Here is a 20,586-nt window from a genome sequence, read left to right as displayed (position 1 = left end):
AGCGGCTTCTTCTCCTTCTTTTCAATGTAGCGCGTGCGTGAGGTGGTTGTTCTTGGCCCCCAAAGGTCGGGTGTGTGTGTTTGCGTCCAGAACGAACGGGGGTTCGGGGTCGGGCAGATGCTCCGCTGTTTGCTTGCGATCTACCGCGAAGGGGGTTAATGGATGGAGTGGGTGTGGGTGTGGGTGTGTGGGTGAGAGGAGAGCAGAGTGCTGCGCTGCGTTGCGTTGCGTTACGTTGAAGCACCGGGCAGAAAAATAAACAATACTTCTGCTGGTGTGTGTTGACGTCGGAAACGCTCGCTGAACTTGAGGTGGGTTTGTAATTAGTAGTGTTTGCCTGTATCTGTCTTCTCCGTTTCGCTGATGGTGGTGGTTGTGGTGGTGGTCGTCGCGAGGGGCGGGATCTTGGAATTAAAGAACCAGAAGAAAAAAAAAGTAGAAGGAAGGCCCTGTCTCTTTCTTTTGCTTTCCCGCTTGTCCCTCAAGTAATACTTCTTGTCTCTTGTCGTTCACTTGCCGGCCTGGCCCTCCGAGCAATGCACCCTTCTTTCTTCTCCCGTCTTAGGGGTTTGTCCTTAGTCGAGGGATGATGGCTGCTGATCGTCGGCGCTTGAGCCGTTTTTTGGCGCGCGATTATGCTGCGTCTGTAAGGTGAGGCCGTGACGGAATGGCTTCTCCCAGTGGCGAGACGGTCGGCTGTAACGCAACCCAAATTACTCCTTCCTGCGAAGCGCAATGCTGTCGTCGACAACACTTGTGAATGTAGACCTTGGGCTAGGAATACTATTCCAGTCCTTCCTGCCGTGCAGTCTGTGAAGACAACGTTGTTGCGTTTGTGGTGTGCTGCAGCAGTATGAGGCCTGCCTGATGAGTTAGGCTATGAGGTTGCTGAAAGAGAGTTTGCGTGGTTTCGGATGTTGACGGGTGGGATGAGCGAAAGGGTGAGATGACAAGAAACTGTGAGTGTGACGGGGGGGGGGGGGGGGGGGGGGGGGAGGATAAGAAGAGGGGAGGAATATGTTGTTATCATGTGGTAGCGAACCTCTGGTGTTAGAAAAAGTAGTCGGGGTCGACTCTGGGTATCTAATTAGACCTAGGTACCGAGTGCAGATGCTCGACAGGCCCAGACGCACGCTTAGAAGCGTTTAAAGGTTCGCCTATTCAGCTCAGCTTCGAGGCAGAACGGGATGAGTGGTGCGCGACCGAAACTAAATTGCAAGGGAAGAGAAACGCCTCCTGGGGTAACAGGGACGAGACCGGAGAGTCTCGGCGGGTGCTCCAGTACTTTTTGTATCTATACAGAGAATCTCTGCAAATCGTAGCGATACCCGTCTGTCGAGTCCTCTTCTGAACGAACGGGATCCCCATCCTCGCTCATCCTCCTCCTCTTTCTCCTCCTGGATTTGGCCTCGAACCAAGCGGCCCCTCTCCCGCCAGAATGCCACTTCATGCGTGCCCGGGGAACCACTGCCATATCCCCTCCCCTCTGCGTGTTGGTAGGTGGTCGTGTGAAAGAAAAAAGGAAGCCCTCCCCTCCCAGACTCGTTGTCCAACCCCCTCTCGTTCTTCATCGCTAAACCCGGGAAACAGTTCGAACAATATTGGGGCGGCATGGCGCTTCTCACGGGTACTCGACCGCCACAAGGTACTTGCGCGATACTGGCGGGCAGCGCTGCCGACAACTAGGTAGCGCGACGCTACCAACCACTATGCGTGCGTTTGTCGTCGCCTCCAGGTGCTGGATCCCCTGGCAAGGCATGAACAGGGGGGATGGCATGCAGAAAGGAGGGGGTGTGTCGACAGGCCATTGGCGAGGAATGGAGGGGGTGTGAGCCCCGAGCTCTTCTCTGCAACCCACGTCCTTTCTGTCTGTCTGCCTGTCTGTTGTCTTCCCGCGAGTGTTCGCTCCATCTCTTTGTATACTTGTAATTAGTCTGTAATCGACCGGCAAACCTCGACTGTGACCGACCGGCCTGGCCTGACCTCACTTTGCCCTGCTCTTTCGTACATTATCGTCACCCTCACACTCTCCATCGCCTTCGAGGCTTCGTTACCCGCCCGTGGGAACACAGATCGAGGCCGTCCCGTTCGCAGCCGTGGCAGCCCAGCCAGTTCAGGTGGCAAGGAACCCGAGCGTTGCTCATGCCAAACGTCTCGACTCCTCCACCCCCGTCTGTCACCATTCTGTCGCTTAGTTCCCCCTCCAGTCGGCCCTATGGCACACGTCCATCGGACATGACACACGCGCCTAAGCCCGCGCCCGACTGATGGACGACGACGTCCAGCCCACTTGGGCTGGCACATCCTCATCTCACGGACCTCACCGGTATGTCTTTCCCCCCTCCCCGCGATGTGCGTGCGGAACAGTCACCGTGACAGTCAACCGTCATGGTGGAGGTCCTGGTCGAGGCACAATTGCGGTGTTCTGTACTCAAGTAAGCCTGCTGCAACGCACGCACGCTCGCGCATATTGTCATAATATCTGTGTTAACAGCTGCCACGTGAAAGGTAAGGGGACCTGCTTCATTAATCTCGATGGGGGGGCCTGCCACCCTCCCTCAGCAACAACCTTGAAGACGCTCTAGCCGCACGCACGCACGGCACGGCTTTTTTGGCCCCCGCTCTTCCGCGGCCTCGTCTATTTGCAATTCCTTGCCACATTGGAACTTGGGGGCAGCAAACAAGCGATTTCCCGCGACAATCAAGCGATTCTCAGCCTATCGCTAAGTCGGGACTCTCACACTTGGGTACAGTAGGTACTTGCACCCCCTCCCCCCCAGACCGGACCCTGACCTCACCTTCGCCAGACTGCATCTCGCTGTCCGTCATATCACTTGTCGCTCAGTTGGCCGTTCCTGGCAAACCTGTCAGCACGTCGTCTGTGTTGCTCGTCTCAATTGGCATTTGAAGCAGTCTGGTGCGACCTGGCAAAGAAAGTCGTCTGTGTACGAATAAGACCCCCAGTCAACCTCGCGGTTCACCAGGAAGGCCCCTCGCGCATCCGGAGACGCTGGCCGCCTCTGACGTTGCACTGGTTTCCACTCGTCTGCCTCGCGAAGCTTGACCACCATTGCAACCCTTTAGACCGCTCGTTGGCCAGGGTCCCAGGCTCTAATGAAGGTAACATAGCTATGTGAATTCTCGCGCGTTGTGCGTGTGTGCTGCGTGCTGTGTACTGTGCATTGTGTGCTGCACCGCCAAAAAATTGGCGGCAAGGGTCTTCCACGTTTCCCAAGTCTGGCAGGAAACGGCTTTGATACGCAGCCAGGCGCGCAAAAGAAACACCGAGACTTGTGTGATCCAGCCCACATGACTCCAGACCGAGCATCCTGGCGTCCTCCAGACTCGAGAGTCGAGACGACCAACATCGGTGCCGTAGCGACCCCGGTCGAACCTTTGGTCCCTTCATCCGCTCGTGCCTTCAGAAATAGCATCTACCCACGCGGGAGCCCCTGTCTGACAAGGTCTCTGTCCTGAGAATATTGCTTGCCATTGGCATCGACCCGCGATGCAACAGCAACGCAGTGGCAGTGGGCGTTTCGGAGGCGACCATTTTGACATTCGCGACATGTCGTTTTGCTGGAGTGTTCGGCCGGACTCATAGATGTGGCTGACCAGCGTTGCATTCAGGGTTCAGTCCTCCCCCCTACCAAGTTGTTGACTGGATGAGAGGAACAAATTCACATTCGCACGCACTCAGCACTGCCGACGGATGTGGTTGATTGATGCTGGCTCAGCTCGCGCCAATGAGAATGCCGGGAAAGGGTGCAGATGGTCCCTAGTTCCTCGTCTCACCTTCCAATACCATTTCTCTCGTTCTGGCACGCGTCTAGTAGTTGGCGAGACCGCTTGTGGCCCAGTTTCGTCTCCCACTTCAACTTGCCTAGCATGAAAACCCCCCCACAAAGTACAACACCGTCGCTGGGGGTTGTCGTCAACAGATGGGCTTAGCTTGCAAATCTCGTATTAACGCCCCGTTGGCAACTTGTTTCGTTTCTCAGCCGCCATTCGCACTAGCATGCGCGGCAGCGCATACTCATTTGAGCAGGTTTTGATCACCGTCGGCGTGAGATTAGAGAGGGTATGGTCTCAATTTCGGGCTCGCGTTGAGCCATGTCTCGGCTTTGAACTCCGTTCTTCAGCAGATCGAGCCCATCTCTATCAGTCACCTTGAGTCCTGACGCAACTCCAAAGCAACGTCACAACTTTTCGCCTAACCATTATTGCAGTGATACGTCAAAGTGGTGGTGTACAGTGGACAATGGTGGTGGAAGCTCCGCTGACCGCATCTGCCCAATCGACTACGGCTGCTGATTCCTCCGCTCGCGGCTGCGCATGCGCCAGTCTCATTCCGGTGTGCGCTGCGACTGCGAGATGCAAATCGAGTGCAGAGAAAAGCTCCCGGTCGATGCGAAGTGTGGTCCGTGTTGACGAAACTGTGATCCAGAGACACTAAATGACATGTAGTACTGCGGTATCTGGTCAACTGAAGGCAGCTTGAGGTGCTGCACGCAGTGTCTGTAAGCATCCCTTCCCTTCGGCGATAGGTCCGCAATCTGGTGCTTCCGTTCCTCTGATGGGTCAAGGGGTGAAACAGAAACGTTAATCTTCCGATGTCGATGGACTGGGATGCAGGCCATGGTGGATTATTTTTAGCTCCATCGCTCTTGGTTGCTGGGTGGAGATGGCAACTGTTGGACACTTTCAGCGCAAGTTTGATAGACTTTATTTACCCCAGCTTTGCCCGGAACCGATCCGCTCGTCTCGTGTCGTCTCGTCTCTTCATCGCGTCGCGCATTCACGGATAAGGTGCTGTAGACGGTAAGGCAATTGCACCGTCGGCTCTGACGGCGGCGGTCAAAGTGTTTCCTGTTACCTCTTGCACCCCATCTCTCTCCCGTCTTTGTCTGGCGTAGCGCTTGTCGCAGCAGGGCGTGTGTTTGAGGTGAGAGGTGCGGAGAAGAAGGAAAGAAAAAGCGCCAAAAGGCTCGACACACACACACCGGAGCCAGCTGGATCGAAGCATGGATCATCGGCCGAAGCCAGTTACCCGACTTGACCGCCTCGCCCAATCTGTTCACACACCCGCTCTGGCGCACGAAAACTACCGCTCCAGTTCCAGTGTCGCCCTCCGCTCGGGTGTCTTTACCGCCGTGCCCCACCACGCCCATCCACCGTGATGCCAGCTAGACGACATGATCGTCCCCATTGGCCCGTCAGAATGAGAGCTGCAGCCAACGGGAAGCCTCAGATGGGTTGAGGGAAAGTGGTTGAGGACAGGGTAATACCATTCGACACATGTGCTGTGACGAGACGGATGAGCCTTTCTTGGATGGAAACTGGCCCAACCTCTCCGGCAGTCCAATCTTAGCAACCAGGACCGGGCCAGATGGATAGTTTCGTCTTGCGGCATCCGGACCTACGCCGTACCATATCGCTGTGCAGTGGTTGAAGAGCCAAATTGACGTGACGGCACAATGCTTCAGCTGCCGCGTTGACCTTCCGTCAAGAGTTTTCTTTCTCGTCTAGGGGACGAACGATGCAGTCCAAATGGCAGTCAGCCTAGGGTGCCGTGGGCGACGTGATGCGGTCCGCATAGGCGCAGTCTGCCGCAAACACGCTGATGCGGTTACCGCGATTTTGCTGCACAAGTGCTGACATACAGTCACACTCAGACGCACACACGCGCACACCTCCTTCACCGTCTATTGCGCATGAAGTGCGTGTGGTATGCTTTACCCAGCCGGACTTGCAGCCAAGAAGAGGTGCCGAGTTTGACGTTCAAGGCAAGGCAGAATGCGTATCCGTATTAGAGGCCGTCAGGTCGCCTAGCTCGACCATTTCCGGCAGACGCCGCATCGGCCGCCGTAATCGATGACTGAGGAGTGACTATTCTCTTCAGGACTCAAAAAAGTTTGGCGTGAACGGCTCCTAGATGACTCCGTTGCATGTCATGTCGCACTCGGTCTGGCATCGTGTCGGTTACCTCCGATCGATTGGTCGGAGAGTTCAAGGCTTGGCTCCGGTGGAGCTCCCGGGCTGTCGCCATGCATGGCTGCTTCGGTAATGAGACGACCAGAAATCGAGGGAAAGTCGTCTCATGATGCTGGCAGATACGTAGCAGGGCCGTCGAGCAAGCAAGACGGGCGGGGGTCTGGCGAAGAGATGGCTCGGGCATGGGTAAGTTGAATTAAATGAGTGTGGCCGCAGTCGCCTCTCCGGGCCGCGTCTCTCGTTCGTCTGTGTCGCATCAAAAGATCAGACCAATGCGGAATGACACCCGCGTAGTGGAGTACCGGGTCGTGGCAACAGCAGCAAACAGACAACAACCTTGAACTTTGCGCCTCTGGGTGGCGTCTGGGCATCATCCCGCGAGACCCAGAGCAATATGACACGGCGATGGCTCGTGGCTTCTCGGGGTTGACGGTAAGGGTTGGAGAGTTCCTAGCAAATGCAGCATGCCTTTCATCTGCAGCGTTGCATGGCGTTTGGGTGGTGGGTGAGCGAGGTGGGCGGGGAAATGGAAGCAGATCAATTTGATCAAATGGAGTGAAGCGCCGCTCGGAGGACCGAGGTTGCAAGGATGGTTGACGATTGCGAGGATGGTAGGTATCCGTAAGGCCAAGATGGAAGAACGAAGAAAAGGGTGGGGCAAGCTTCAATTCGAGAAGGAGAGGAGTCGAGAAAGAAAACCCTTGTCTTGTCCCGTTTTCTGTGGTATCGTGTCGTCACCAGACGGGGGACGGAAGTGACGGTATGAATTGTGGACGGTGCCTCCCACCTCCTCGCTGCAGGCCCAGGGCAAGCAGGCAGGAAGACGGTTCCAGGACGGCACAAGGCGCAGAGCCTCTGAGGAGATGAAAATGTGGAGGAGAAGGTTGGGCCAATCTCCTTTGGCAGGTAACTTTCGATGAGGTCGGGCGGCCAGGGATGTGTGATGAGGATGTGAGAGCGAGAGTTGCATGGTCCTGGAGACAAGGCAAGGCAAGGCAAGGTTGTGTGTGTGTCCGGGTCCTGGCTGGCGTCGGCGTTGTTGTCTGTCACCTCAGCGATCGGAGGCCCGCGTATGGACTGAAATTCGAGCCCTCCTCGGGGAGGGCGAGAGCGAGGGCTGGAGAAAACAAGGCCGCTGGATCGGATGCCGTTGATTCTTGAATAGGTAGCCACTATCCGCGAGGGCAGTCTTGTCCCATCCGATCTTATGCACGATTCTATTCCTGGCGTTCGATGACTGATGCCACCGAGGACCAAGTGCTGGGCAGCAGGAGGTTGGCGGCCCATTCCGGACGTTTTGCATGCAAGCGACACCGAGCCTGATGCAGCGTCAGTGTTGGTAGCCCAGGTACTCTTTGGATCCAAGGTTGCCGATGCTGCTCAACGCAGGTCAGTTGGTTGGTCGAACCATGGTATGTGCATGGCGAAAGATGACCTGTTGGAAGCAGGTGGGCCGGCATGCTCTAAGGTAGTCGGTGACTTTGCTCAAAGAAGCAATTGCGATGCGAAGAAGGGCACAGCAGCACCTGAGGCAGCCAGCACCAACACACGTTGAGGTTGATAATCATGATTCCAAAGAGCCCAACGTCAGAAGCTGTGTGCCTCGGTACCGTGGCTAGCTGGCATGGCTACCAGGCGTCTCTCTCATATCGGCGTCTTTCCCGCTGTCCCTCCACATCAGGTCGCCGACGGCAGCAGGGGGGAAATGATGGGGCGGGGAGCCCATGGAGTCCACCGTCCACGTCGTCTCGGGCATGCGACAAGCGACACTGGTGGAGGTTTGCTGCGAGATGCCTGTCCTGCCTGCTTCCATACCTTTCTTGAGAGAGGGTCGAGTCGCGGTAAAGGGTATGTTAGGTACGTACCTGCCTTCTCAGCGAGCAAAAAGACCGTGCAGCACACCGAGGGCACTCTTCCAACATTCAGGCAGGTAGGTGTGCCTGGGTCAGATCGAGGATGGTTGCACAAAAAAACACCTTGCAAGTTGTTGGTGTTGGTTCTGTTTCTTTGGCGTTTGGCGACTATTCTACGCCGCGGAGCCGCTTTTGACGTTCCAGGTTGGTACCAAACTAGCCTGTAGCCTGTAGGTAAACTGGGGGCTAGCGAGCCCGTCTAGACGCGTGTTTGCCGACGGAACGCCCAGGTCGCCCCCGCCCGCCGCTCCTGAAGACAAGTCCTCAGGTACCTTCACATCCGTTCTTGCCTGTCATGTCAGTCCAGCTGGTGCCAGGGCCACTGGCACGCGTGGTGCACCAGGAACGCCCATCGCGGTACGTACCTGCTCCCTGACGACGGGAAGGATGCACTTTGGTTTTCGTGCATCAGTGTCTTGTCTGTGATTGCACCTGCTGTCATGGAAGATTGCAATGCATCTTGATTACTATTCCTGCCACAAGCCTCAACATCTGCGTCTCTCTTGCTTGCACCTTCGCAGACACCTCATGGAAGTAGTATGTTCACGTGATTGTTCACGCATGCTGACCTGAGATAAGCTGGCTGGCCCATGCTTCATTGGCACGGAATTGTTGGCAGGGACAGGGCATGCTTCGTCCTCATTTTGACCGCAACTTTCCACCACCGTTCACCACTTACATTACCTACCTGCCACGACCTTACCCACTTGCCACGCAACGACTTGAACTCTGGCAGCCAAAGCGAGAACGAAGCTCCCGTCTTTTGCAAATGAAGGAAACATTTGTTTCTAATATTGGATCATCAAATTCTCCGAGAATGCACGGCACCGCATCTCCATCACACGATACCTGGCAGTCCACCCTCCTTCAGCCAATGGCGTGTCTCGCTTCCGTCTAAGCGCCCATTAAGCGCTCACTCAACGACAACATCTTCTTTCAACATCTAGTCCTGCTCGCCTTTGTCTTCTTTCTAGAACCTGTCCCCCACATGGGATTTAATCATATCCCGGAGATCTCTGCGGCACCGGAGCGTCTACAACCTATTGATAACTCCCGGGATCAACCACATGCCACATGCCACATGCTTTGGCCGCGCCCTAGCTCGAGATTGGCGATCTTCCATCCCGACGAACTTCCACTTCACAGACTCTCTTCCCTAGCCGCCAGGTTCTCTATGCGCCCAGCAACAGGTTCCCGCAGAAACAAGTCAACCATCCAGTCGTCATCATCAGCGTGACGCCCCTCAATATTCTCCGTGGCCATGTCAGCGGGACCCCCTCAGCGTCACGCTCGTCGACCACCACACCGCCATCCCCACGAACACCTCTCCCACGCCCTGCAAACCAAGATCTCCAGATGGGCAAATACGCGACCTGCTTTAGACGCCTCACCCCATCCGTGTGTTCACAAGAAACTCGCCGACGGGAGACCCTGAAAGCAAACCAACCTGCTTGATCGTGGCGTCGAAAGAGCCACAATCACCAAGTTCGTCCAGACGACCTCCCGTCATTGGGCCGCTCGAGCAACCTCGACGATGCAGGACCATACATCCGGGACGCCCTCGTGAACCCGTGAACCCTTCTCTCCCCTTCTGGGATATCCATCTGCCCAAACCACCCCCTGCCGTCACCTCGCCGTCCGGGGACGGAGCAAGCATGCAGCACGTCAGTCCAACATAACCGCCTCTCCACGTCGATATTTTTAGCTGCCGTTGCTATATTAAGCCAGTCGCCTCACCTGCAGCCGCCGATGAGCTGCATCTTGCTTAATGAGACGTCACGTCCCGGCTCAACTTCAACTGCCCATCCGCCCATTGCGAACCCCCTCCCTCCTTATCTATCGTGATTTCCATGTCGTAAGAACAAAGGAGGCAAAGGCGCCTTCCGCCGTAGTCCCTTTTTCCATTTCCACTTTCATTTGTCTCAGAAGGAACATCGGACCTGCCGCCACCCCTGACATCATCTCATGGCGCACTTCTAAGCGCGGGACCACAGAAGGCGGGCACCGAAACAAGACCAGCCTCCTCCTCTCCTTCCGCCGCGTGTATGCATCCCCGTCAACACACATCATGCAGTGGCCCATATGGCTCGCCGGCTGGGCTCGACGTTATCTCGGCCGTTTCATCATGACTGCTACCTCGCTCAAGCAAAAGACATGGGCCGATCATCCAGAGAAACCCCCCTGCCCACATCACATCCCCCACGCAACGCATCATCTGGCAAGGGTGTGGACCGCAATTGCTTTTCATTTCGTCGTTTCAAATTTCTATTCCTGTCATCGGATCTAGAGGCGGGTGTTTCTCCTCCAATGCTCGTAAACCCTTGGGCATCACTATCTCTACAAACAATCCTGACACGACGCCGGGCCAGACATGCGGCCCTCGAGCGATATCCACCCCTTCTTGCAACTTGCACCATAGAGCCAGGGGTGGTAAAGATGCCCTCGTTCGTTCGAGGATCTTCCTCAACCTCGTCCCTGCTCATGAGTGACGCATCTCGGCTACCTCATCACAGCGCCTAGCATCGACAAGTACCTCGGTGTCATATGGTACTTCGACGATACCTCACTTTTTCTGCCTCTTCGCGCTCTTGTCGTCATTTGCGCCACCGCCCTCTAGTACGCTTGCGCTTCGCTTGTTTGATGCTCCGCTACTCCCCGGCCGAGCCGACTTCTCCTTTTCCTTATCCGCGTCTCCCTTGCCGTCGCCCGCGGCATCCGGCGCAGCACCCGGTTCTTCGCCGTTCGTGGCCGGGGCTGCCTCGGCATTGTCTTGCTCGCCGTTTGTCTTCGGTTCGTCCGTCTTTGCAGCTTCCCCGGCTGCCGCTTCTGCTTTCTTTTCTCCTTCCGCAGGCTGATCTCCCTCTTTCTCAGCAGGCCTCTCGACTTCCTCGCCATCCTTAGTTTCCGAGCCCGTCTCAGGCTCTGGTGGCGCGTTGGCCTTCTCTCGCTCCGCTTTCTTGGCCATCTCAATCTTAACTTCGGCATCAACCTTGTCCGTGACTTTTCTAGCGTCGAGCAAGCTATTAACGGCACCCAACAGCTGTTCGTACTGGGCAGTGACCGCGGCAGTGGGCATAACAAGCCGCGGCGGAATGTCGAGTTCATTCAGCGTGTTCATGATACGCAACTGCTGTTGGTTAGATTTGTGCGTGAACAGCTTGTTGATCTTCTCATAACGGAACGTTGGACCGCTCGACAAGCGATCGTGGTGCGAAACACCATAGACAAATTGCTCGGCTTCGGAGAGCTTGCGGCGTTCCTGCTGCTGCTGGCCCTTCTTGCCGCCGGCGGGCGCTGTCGGTGTCTGAGCAGCGCTGCTGGGGGGCTCCTTGTGTGGCTTCTCCGCAGGTGCGGCGGCGGCGGCGGCGGCGATGCTCTCGCGACGGTTGGCGTTCTCTGGCGCTGCAGCTTGTTGGCCTGCAGGCGTAGCAGGGCTGGCACCGTCTGCCGCCATGATAGACTTCCGCTTCTTGGATTTGTCGGCGTTCATCAGATTCTGCAACAGTGTCTGAAGCCCCGCACTTGACTTGAAGGCACTTATGTCCTGGTCGGTATGCGGGTAGTCCAGGCGGTTGTACAGCTCCCGACGCTCCTCGTTGAAGCGGTCATTGCGCGCGAGGATACGCTTGATCTCCAGCAGTAGGGACTCCTCTTCCTTGGCCTCCTCTTTGGATCTCGTAAGAGCGTTGTTCGCAAAGTCCTTCCGCATCTTCTCCTGATTCGGATTGAAGTTGGCCATGAGCTCGTGGAGGGCGTACTCTGGTTGAGTCATGTACTGGACGGGCTTCTGAACTGCCATCATCTTCGCAGCAACCTCGTAATACCGTGCCTTCAGATCTTCCATTGTCCTCGGCTTTGGTACGGGAATGATAGCCTTACTCTCATCTCCGTCCGCCGAAGCCTCCCCATTGATGGCCTCTGGTAGATAGTCGTAACGATCCCATATGATCGGCCATCGGAGGTCAAAGTCCTTGACCAGGGTGAGCAAGTAGTCCGTCTCCTCCTTGGTCCAGTCGTCGCTCTGCAGGTTTGTCCTGTACTGGTCCTCGCTGTACTGCGGCACGTCCACCTCGACGTTGTACTTAGCAAACGACGAGTCTTCCGGCTTCGCAGCTGCCTCGCTATCCGCGTCCTTCATTTCCGCATCGCCCTCTGCCGGTGCCGCACCATTCTCGGGTCCTGTCGTCTTCCTCCGCCAGTGCTTCAATACCAATGCGCCGCTGTCGCCTCGTGCCGAGTTTGTGAACGACTTCAGCACCCACTTAGAGGCCGGTTTCCTGCTGGCAAATCGCCGCTTCTTGAATATCGAGACCTCGGGTACAATTGCGATAGGATTGTCGCCGCCCAAGTTCTGAACCTCTCGCGCAAGACCCTTCAGGTTGGGGCGCGGGGCCGAGGTCTTTTGCTTCTTTGCTGGACGCGGGCCGCCATGGCTGTCGGGGAGGTTGAGCACGTCTCGTACGTCGGAAGAAGTCATGGTGGCGGCAGAAAGAGGTGAGTCGGTGGAAAGGACGTTCGTTCACGATCGGGCGGCCAGTCGAGGTGGATTTTTTATTGACGGCGACGGGTCGACTTGGTCGCATCAAATCATCACCAGTCGGGCGCGTGCATCAAGGATATGGGTATCAAAATTTTCGCAGGAATTTTCTCGTATTAAAGTTTTATTTTTGTCGTGTCGTGGTGCGCAGTGACGGAGAGAATTGAAAAAGGTCGATTGATCGATGGCGGCAAGGGCCCCAGAAGTGCTGCATTCTCTCAAATCGACGACGCGAGGTCGCATCCAGCGCGCAGGCTCTCTTTCTGAACCGCACGTGACCCACCTGTAAAAGGTCAATGCCACCCTTGTCGGCCGCCAATTTTTCGAACGTGGCAGCTTCGACCTCCCGCGCACCTTGGGACTTTATTGTGGGTACCAGCAACTGGCTGATCTGGCGCTACCTGTTCGAGACGACATCTCCAATTCCAACGCCCACCCCCTCGAGCCCCGGCAGAAGAAGAAGGACAACGGTCGACGAGCACGAAATCGCGAACCCACTGCTCCCCCACGATTTGATCAATCTCCCGTCCCGTCAATTCGCTTCGCACCGTCGCACAAGATGAGACCGTTTCTCCCCCTGCTCTCGATGAGCGCCGTCGCGCAGGCGCTCTACTTCTACATCGACGGCACCTCGCCTAAGTGCTTCTTCGAGGAGCTCCCTAAGGATACGCTCGTTGTTGGCCACTACACGGCTGAGGAGTGGGATGACAGGATCAACCAGTGGGCCAAGCATGATGGTCTCAGCATCTACATCTCTGTCGATGTAAGCTACCCCCTGAGCTTGCATCATCCCTCTGGAGCTCCATAGACCCAGGATGCTGCGAGTTGCAAAGATCCAAGCGCATTTGCTTCCATGAGAGACCAAACCTAACTGTAAATCTTTCCAGGAAACCTTCGACAACGACCACCGCGTCGTCTCCCAGCGCGGCTCTTCTTCTGGCCGCTTCACCTTCACGGCTGCCGATGCCGGCGACCACATGCTCTGCTTCACCCCGTCCTCCACCTCTGGCCGCGCCGGCTGGCTCTCTCAGCACTCCCACAACGGTGGCATCCGTCTGACTCTGGACCTCGCCATCGGCGAGAGCAGCGAGATTGAGAGCTCTGACAAGAGCAAGCTCGAGGATATCGCCACCCGTGTCAAGGACCTTAACAACCGCCTTTCCGACATCCGCAGAGAACAGGTCTTCCAGCGTGTACGTTATATCTTCCGTGTTGTATGGTTTGTTCGGTGCCTTGCTAACCACCAAATAGGAGCGCGAAGCCGAATTCCGTGACCAGTCCGAGTCTACCAACGCCCGTGTTATCCGATGGATGCTCATCCAGCTTGTCGTGCTTGCCGTCACTTGCACCTGGCAGCTGTCGCATCTGCGGTCCTTCTTCATCAAGCAGAAGCTCACGTAAAGAAATTAAAAAAGGAGAAGTTTTTGGTTTACCAGAGCATGCAGGAGTTTGGAGGGTCAGACGACCTTGGTATGCATTCATGCCGGGACTGGAGGAGGGCCGTTTGATTGCCCTGTCTGATATGCTCATGTTGGCTCGGCTGGGGAAACGGACTGTAATGATATACACACCATCTGTAGCTACTATAGCGAGGCTCGGTCAACGAAGCACATGTCAAAAGTTGAATTAGCAGTACCATGTGTCGATCCGATATGTGTCACTTGACTTCAAGAGAGGCATTGAAAGCAGTACCGATTGCAGGCTGGCTGCGGAAGAGGAACGCAATGCAATTAATTTCTTCGTCTGCGATGGCCAACAAATTGTGAGTCCGCTTGAAAGCTGAGAACATGACGCCTTCCAATATTGCTCTCGATCGGCTGCAGGACGCCCAAAGCTGTCTCTGGAGTGGCAGATAGCCCCCCGAAGCAGCTGCTTCCACTCATGTTGCTTCGATGGAAATGTGGCCGGGTTCATCCGTATTATATTGAAGTCGCAATTGTTGTTGGTATCTCAAGCTCGCCTCGGTCGCCAACCTACGTCTCTTCATGGTCCGAATTGGTATGCTCTACTGGGTTTTACATGGCCAGTCTTCACCTCTGTCTGCTATCAGCAAGCGATTAGTTCCAGAAGGTGTTCTTTCCGATTCAGGTATAGACCGGAAATATCATGTTTCTTGCATCGTTAATCCTTTTGCGTTTTAATTGGATTATGGCATACACGTCCTCTTTCAAAGTCACTCTGCCGAATAATGTGTTAGCCGCAAAGACTTACAAAGACGTGGCTGGTAGTATCCAAAATGGCTCGGGTCATGATATACTGTAGCTGAGACCGTAAGTGTCGTAGATATAGGGAGAAATTTGGTGTCTTTGGGTGATCTCAGGGGTAAGGAGGCATAGTCTTGTGGATCGTTATCACTACCAGAAGAATACCACAGCATAGCACACAGTCATTCGAAGTTGATCCGGGTCACACTTTCGAGTACCTTATTGACCATTGCTTCTTAGAATGTTTTCTTCGTCGCACTGAGCACCTTCCCATCTCGTCCCTTGGTATCACGGTACGTCTATTCCATTCCTGGAGCTTCACGCCGAGCCCCTTTTCCATAGAGCATTTTCCCAGTGAGACCTCCAGTAGACCTGAACTCAGGCCCGACCTTGAAAACCTACTTCTGAAGTCCGTCCATGTGTTTGTGATGGTTGCCTGTCGCAAGCGAATTTCATCCCAACTCAAACTCACCTTTCACCTTCACCTTTCACCCAGCCCCCTTACCCACACGCTCCTTCCCATTGCGAACGACAACAACGAAGAGGACCTACTTACACGGCTTGGTCCACAAGAGATCTCACCGACAGCAGAAGGCATTCCACTAAGGCGTAGTGGTTCAGGTCAAACTGTTGAGTAAGCGGTATCGCCAAGGACGAGTATTCGAAACCCGATCGCGACCCGCCGATGCCTACTCGACGACAGGCTGCCCTCCCCCCGACCGATACCGACCGACTGATACCGAGCCCCTCCCCTCCCTGATCGATCGATCTAAGCGAGATGTCCCAGCATGTGCACTAAGAGATGTAGCCCCCGTTCGACACCTGGGGGGTGAACTCTTTTGACCCTCTCACTCTATTAATCCTTAAGTATAAGGTCTGTAGGCATTTTATCTTGCGTGGAATCTGCGCGTCGCCCTCTGTATAATATAGAGACAGACGATCGATCTAGGAGGTAAGTTGCTGAGAAGACAGCGCGGTCTTACACGTCTAGCTGAACAGACGGCTAGGACGTCTCTACTAAGCACAACGCAATTAAGTGAGATTGAAATCACCTGTGCGGAAGGACTTATCGCATTGTCAATAGACTGAATGTACTTCATCAGCGCATACGAGGTTCATTTCTGAGAGGCGAATATTTCCTGTCTCTCTCGCTTGGTATCATTTCTATTATACAAATCTGATCATCCCTTGCTTGTTTGCCTTCTCAGACACTGGCCCCGGGCGTTCGATCTTTCGAAACAACTGGTTCCCATATTTCACCTTCACGATCCGAACCGGGTGCCTCGGCGTGTTTGGAGGTCGGTCGTCCAGGTTCACTCTCCAGGCGCTGGAACCGATATTGTCTGGCGCGGCTTGCTCCAGACTCGTCATGGTTGCCGCATTTTCCTTGACCTTGGCCAGATCCAAACCCTTCTCCATGTGGTGAAACGCCCTCTCCTTGTTCACCAACCTCGAGAAACCCCTGATAGTGAAATCACTCGCCTCGTAGCCGGCACGCTCGAGGCCTTTCAGCGATTGCACTGTCTTTCCGATATCCTGCAGTCCAGCGTAGCCTGAAATGAGGGTGTTCCAGGTGACTTCGTTCGGCTCGACGCCCTTTTGCATCATCATCGTGCGAATCCTGCCGCCAGTCTCCTTGTCTCGGTTGAATAGAAACCCGGCAAGAAGAATGTTCCAGGTGTAAATGCTCGGGGGTGGATGGAGTTGTGTCTCTTGGCTGGCGTTTGTTTCCTTCTCGCTGGCCTCCCGTTCCGCGAGGGTATCATGGAGCATGTCGCCGACGATGTCCAGTGCTGGTCGCTGCATGTGTTTGTGCCCCATCAGGGCCTTGAGAATCACGTCGTACATGAAGGTGCCCTTCTCTTTAACGTGCTGTACTGCCATAGGATGCCTGTTGATGATCAGTTGTCGGAGGTAGGCGTATAAGGAGATGAGCTTAATCGGTTGCGCAAGATTCTTGACGAAGGCGATGAACATGATACCCAGCGTGGAGGCTGTCGGGTCCATCTTTTTCCTGACCGCGGAAGTAGCTGCGTCGAGACCGGGGAACACCTGCCGAGCTAACTGCCGTTCTGGGGGCAAATTGTTTCCGTATTGCTGAACGTGCATGGACAGGTTCATAGGAATAAGAGCCTGCAGAGGGGCTAGGTTGAAGGCTTTGGAGTAGTAGTAAAGCATAGGGCCGAAGGCTGGTACGACGCCAGCCCGACCTAGCTTCCGCTTCTCATTGGCCTCAAGTTCAGAAAAGTGAAGGATCGAGTACAAGAGGTCGTTCATAAAGACGGTGTCGACAGCTTTGAGTCGGATGGCTTCCTCCACAATCTTGTTGATGACCCCTGACAAGTTTTCCATCTTGGCGCCGTCAAGCAGGGTGCTGAGAAGCACCGAATCTGGCTCGATGCCACTCCCCTTCATCGCCTCGTAGACTTTCCAAGCCTTGTCAGTTGCGCCCGATGAGCATAGGTTCCGAATCATTGCCGTGTAGTTGATCATGTTGGGGACGAAACCATGCTCTAGTAGCACGCTGAACGCATCCGCGGCCGAAAATTCGCCGTGTGCGACGTCTCCGGGATTCAAAGACAATATTGATGTGCAAAGACTTCGCCAAGCTGAACCTTGGAGGTCTCCGTTGGCCTGTCCTTTTCCTTTTTCTTTGCCCTCTGCTTGCATTGCGCGGATAGCTATTTCAAGTGACGCTTGCTTGTAAACCGGCGCCGAAGATAGCCGATGAGCAAATTTGAAGAGGGTGTTAAGATGCAGCGGATGCTCCTGTTTAGATAAGACTTCGTATAGGGCATGTATTCGTGCAGGGTCGACGTATCTCATAAGGTTGTGGATGGTGTTTTGCCGAAAACGCATGTTTTCGAAACGCCCGTTATCGCGCCTGCGCACGAGAAACTCATGCCCCATCACGAAGTCACACAGAGCTGCAGCATGAGTCTGGAGCTCATCTCCGCGAAGCTCTATTTGCCACATGGCGAGGAAGTGGATGACATCTACCATGGCATAAGCTGGCGGCTGCCAATCCTGTGTGAGAGTCTGCAGGACATCAACTGCTCTACCAGGACAGAACCACAGCGCAGAAAGGATAACGGTGTTGAATAGCTCCTCTCTCTCCCTGTTGTCCCAGGAAGACCAATCGTTGATGGCGCTCTCGAAAGCTTCGCCTTCGAGGAGTCGAGCCGGTGGATTGCTGGTTGCGTGTCCCGCCAGACATTCGATGATGTTCGAGAAGCCATGCTTCCACTCTTCCCAAGCCAAGGCTTGGTCTTTATCGAGTACATGGTGCAGATAACTCCAGCGGATGGCTTGATCGATTTTGTTGTGTTTCGACTCGTGAACCCATAGTTTGACCATGTGAGGAGGAGACGAAGCTGTTGGTACGGTAGATTCCTGAGTGCCCAATTCCTGTTGCTCTATAGGCGGAGCAGTTGTGGTGTGTTGCAGTTTTCCTTTGCGAGCAGCTTCTGTTTTTTTGTTGATAAACTGTATGAATTTGTCCCCCTCACGTGCGGCATCTTGAGGCAGCAAATAGCCTCTGCACGTGGTGAAAGGCCGAGGGCCAAGCTGCTTGTATCGCTGCAGACATGGCTTGCAAATAATGGCCCGGAGCATGTGTAGGTGCGTTTATCAAAGGACCAGTGAGACTGAGAGATCCAGCGTATGGTCTGGATGGATTGCTGTAAGAAAATAAAAGAGAAATTGAGCGTTGAGCGTTGAATGTAGATTTTCAGATGACGCCGGGGAGATCCGAACCCCTGCTAACTACCTTCGCGCTTAAGCGCAGCGGCAGGTGCCAACAAATAGTCCGTGCAGCCGTTTCTTAGCGCAATGTAGAAGCATTGCAATCCTGCCGTGCGCCGCGTTCCAGCTTCCAGTTGGTCTACCTCTCTACCTCAATAAATTTCAGCCCATAACGAAACTAGTCTGCTTTCCCAACTGGCAACCTCCGACTTCGCGGCCTACTTGATTTAAACCTGTCTTAAGAAAGCAACGCACCTCTCAGACCACTCTAGAGGTCAGCGAATCGAAAACCCGTCACTTCACGCACAAGCACTCAAATCTACCTACAACGCCACAATGAGCTCACACGCGAGCCTAAGCGCGGCCGCCGACGATCGTAAGGCCCGCCTTGCGAAGCTCAAAAATCTCAAGAGAAAACAACCCGGAGACGAAGTTGTGCCGCCAGAGTCAGAACGTGAGGGGTCGGCACCGGCAATAGAGAACGATGTCGCAAGGATACACCTATCGGGCCGCAACTACGACCCCGAAGTGCGCGGACCCAAGCTTGGCTTCGAGGCACCACCGATACAAGACCTGGAAAAGCCTACGCTGGAGGAGCAGGCGGCAGACATCGAAGCCGACGTGAAGGAGAAGGCAGCCGAGGAAGCGCAGGACGACAAGGGTATTGATCTGTTCAAGCTCCAGCCGAAGAAGCCGAACTGGGATTTGAAGAGGGACTTGGAGAAGAAATTGGAGGTTCTCAATGTTAGGACGGACAACGCTATTGCAAGACTCGTACGAGAGCGCATTACCAATGCTCAGAAGTCGAAGCAGGTCGAGGGAGGAAGCGGAGAAGGCAACGCGTCGGGAGTAGATGGCGTCGCATTAGTGGAGGGACTGCGTGTGCGAGAGAGGGAGGAAGAAGAAGAGGAGCGACGCGAGAGGGAGCTGGACGAAGACCTGGCCATCTGAACAAGGCATTGTATGCGAACATTAAAAGTACATTGTATTATGGTCTTGGGGACGGGTATGTCACCGATTCTACAACTAATTGATACCCACGGCTATCTGCCCGTATTCAACGACTGCGTCAGGGCCAGTCTCTTGCTGAATGGACTGAGACTGCGTTCGCGTTGGGGTTGTCTCTGCTCCGGTTGTCTTTCTTGCCTGTCGTTCCTGCCGCCTCGTCCAAATCGGCCAGTTGACGCGCCTCTAAAATTTCTCTCGCCGCTTCGGTTTGAACGATTGTCAAATCTTGGGCCCCGTCGGTCAGGAGATGCGGACAAAGACCGTCGATTGCCACGAACACCACCATCACGCGACACTGAAGACTCTCGGGAGCCAGGAGATTCACGAGAACGCTGGGGTGCCTGATTTTGTCTGGCAGCGGGTCTTGCGTAATCGTCTCCTCTCTCGCGATATCTCCTGGCACTGTTGACAGGAGGAGAGCGGCTGTCTCTGGAAAGAGACCGTTGGCGGCGGCGAGGCGGCGATTGCGTTTGCCGACTTCTTGCAGACCTCCGGGATACAGAGCGATCATCATCGCTTTCGGGGCTGAAGGACCTGCGTCGACTTCCGTCGCCGTCTTCAGGAGACCTCAAGCTGCGGCGAGCGGGTGCGGGTGACGGGGAACGACGTTTGGGTGGCGGCGAGGCAGAACGGTTGGTCGAGATGGTGGAAACAGAATCAACCGACTCCGATCGCTGACGTTTCGCCTCTGTCTGCCTGATGAGTTCTTCGTCGCGCTCCTCCAATTCCCGCTTCCTGGCTCTCTCAGCCTCTTTCTTCGCAAGCTCCTCATCCGCCACACCTTTTCTGTACTTTGGTAAGCGATAAACGAAAATAGGCGCGAAGCTGATATGTGTGACTGACTTTCTCTGCGCATCATCCGGCACATCATTTGTCAGTTTGGGCACGAGTTTGGGATTGCGCAGCTGCTGCGTTCGAGAGGGCCGAGACACGTAGGGTCTGGCTGCAGCTGACTCTTTACACTCATATGAATAGTGACGTTCTGCGAAAGTCAGCGTAAGTTCGCGATGCCGCTGGCAGTACTGTACATATCTCTCTTCAGACACTTTTGACACTGGACGTTGGCCGGTGTTTGCTGGCGAGGGCCGCCGCGTCCTCTATAGGAATGCATTGGCGATGATAGTGGATTCCGCTGGTAGACGTCGATTGTTGATGTTCTGGCGTCCCGCACCAGTCAGTCAGTCTC

The 20,586-nt window shown here is 55.0% G+C and overlaps 6 protein-coding genes across 6 annotated transcripts; 2 read left to right on the top strand and 4 right to left on the bottom strand.

The window, feature by feature from the left end:
- Positions 1-783: 783 nt before the first annotated feature.
- CGGC5_v015708 (uncharacterized protein) lies at positions 784-1,571 on the bottom strand (the record flags this gene model as incomplete). The annotated part of the gene is made up of 3 exons (XM_066153307.1): positions 784-860; positions 1,043-1,075; positions 1,358-1,571. The coding sequence occupies 3 exons, from the start codon at positions 1,569-1,571 to the stop codon at positions 784-786; spliced, it is 324 nt and encodes a 107-aa protein (XP_066007218.1).
- Positions 1,572-10,470: 8,899 nt separating this feature from the next.
- SWC4 (SWR1-complex protein 4) lies at positions 10,471-12,384 on the bottom strand (the record flags this gene model as incomplete). Its single annotated transcript, XM_032020502.1, has 1 exon — positions 10,471-12,384. One exon carries the CDS (start codon positions 12,382-12,384, stop codon positions 10,471-10,473), a length of 1,914 nt encoding a protein of 637 aa, XP_031882397.1.
- A 619-nt stretch (positions 12,385-13,003) lies between these two features.
- Positions 13,004-13,845, top strand: ERP1 (the record flags this gene model as incomplete). The annotated part of the gene is made up of 3 exons (XM_032020503.1): positions 13,004-13,207; positions 13,332-13,637; positions 13,696-13,845. 3 exons carry the CDS (start codon positions 13,004-13,006, stop codon positions 13,843-13,845), a joined length of 660 nt encoding a protein of 219 aa, XP_031882398.1.
- A 1,970-nt stretch (positions 13,846-15,815) lies between these two features.
- CGGC5_v015705 (Pentatricopeptide repeat-containing protein) lies at positions 15,816-18,005 on the bottom strand (the record flags this gene model as incomplete). Its single annotated transcript, XM_032020505.1, has 1 exon — positions 15,816-18,005. One exon carries the CDS (start codon positions 18,003-18,005, stop codon positions 15,816-15,818), a length of 2,190 nt encoding a protein of 729 aa, XP_031882468.1.
- Positions 18,006-18,728: 723 nt separating this feature from the next.
- Positions 18,729-19,343, top strand: cwf18 (Pre-mRNA-splicing factor cwf18; the record flags this gene model as incomplete). The annotated part of the gene is made up of 1 exon (XM_032020506.1): positions 18,729-19,343. The coding sequence occupies one exon, from the start codon at positions 18,729-18,731 to the stop codon at positions 19,341-19,343; it is 615 nt and encodes a 204-aa protein (XP_031882467.1).
- Positions 19,344-19,461: 118 nt separating this feature from the next.
- CGGC5_v015703 (uncharacterized protein) lies at positions 19,462-20,511 on the bottom strand (the record flags this gene model as incomplete). Its single annotated transcript, XM_066153306.1, has 4 exons — positions 19,462-19,934; positions 20,080-20,186; positions 20,244-20,382; positions 20,424-20,511. 4 exons carry the CDS (start codon positions 20,509-20,511, stop codon positions 19,462-19,464), a joined length of 807 nt encoding a protein of 268 aa, XP_066007219.1.
- Between the last annotated feature and the right edge of the window lie 75 nt (positions 20,512-20,586).

Source organism: Colletotrichum fructicola (assembly GCF_000319635.2).
Source record: "Colletotrichum fructicola Nara gc5 chromosome Unknown KSG_Nara_v1_contig10, whole genome shotgun sequence".
Classification (NCBI taxonomy): Eukaryota; Fungi; Ascomycota; class Sordariomycetes; order Glomerellales; family Glomerellaceae; genus Colletotrichum; species Colletotrichum fructicola.
The sequence above is the reverse complement of the archived record's forward strand: the minus strand, read 5'-3'. Positions and strand labels throughout refer to the sequence as shown.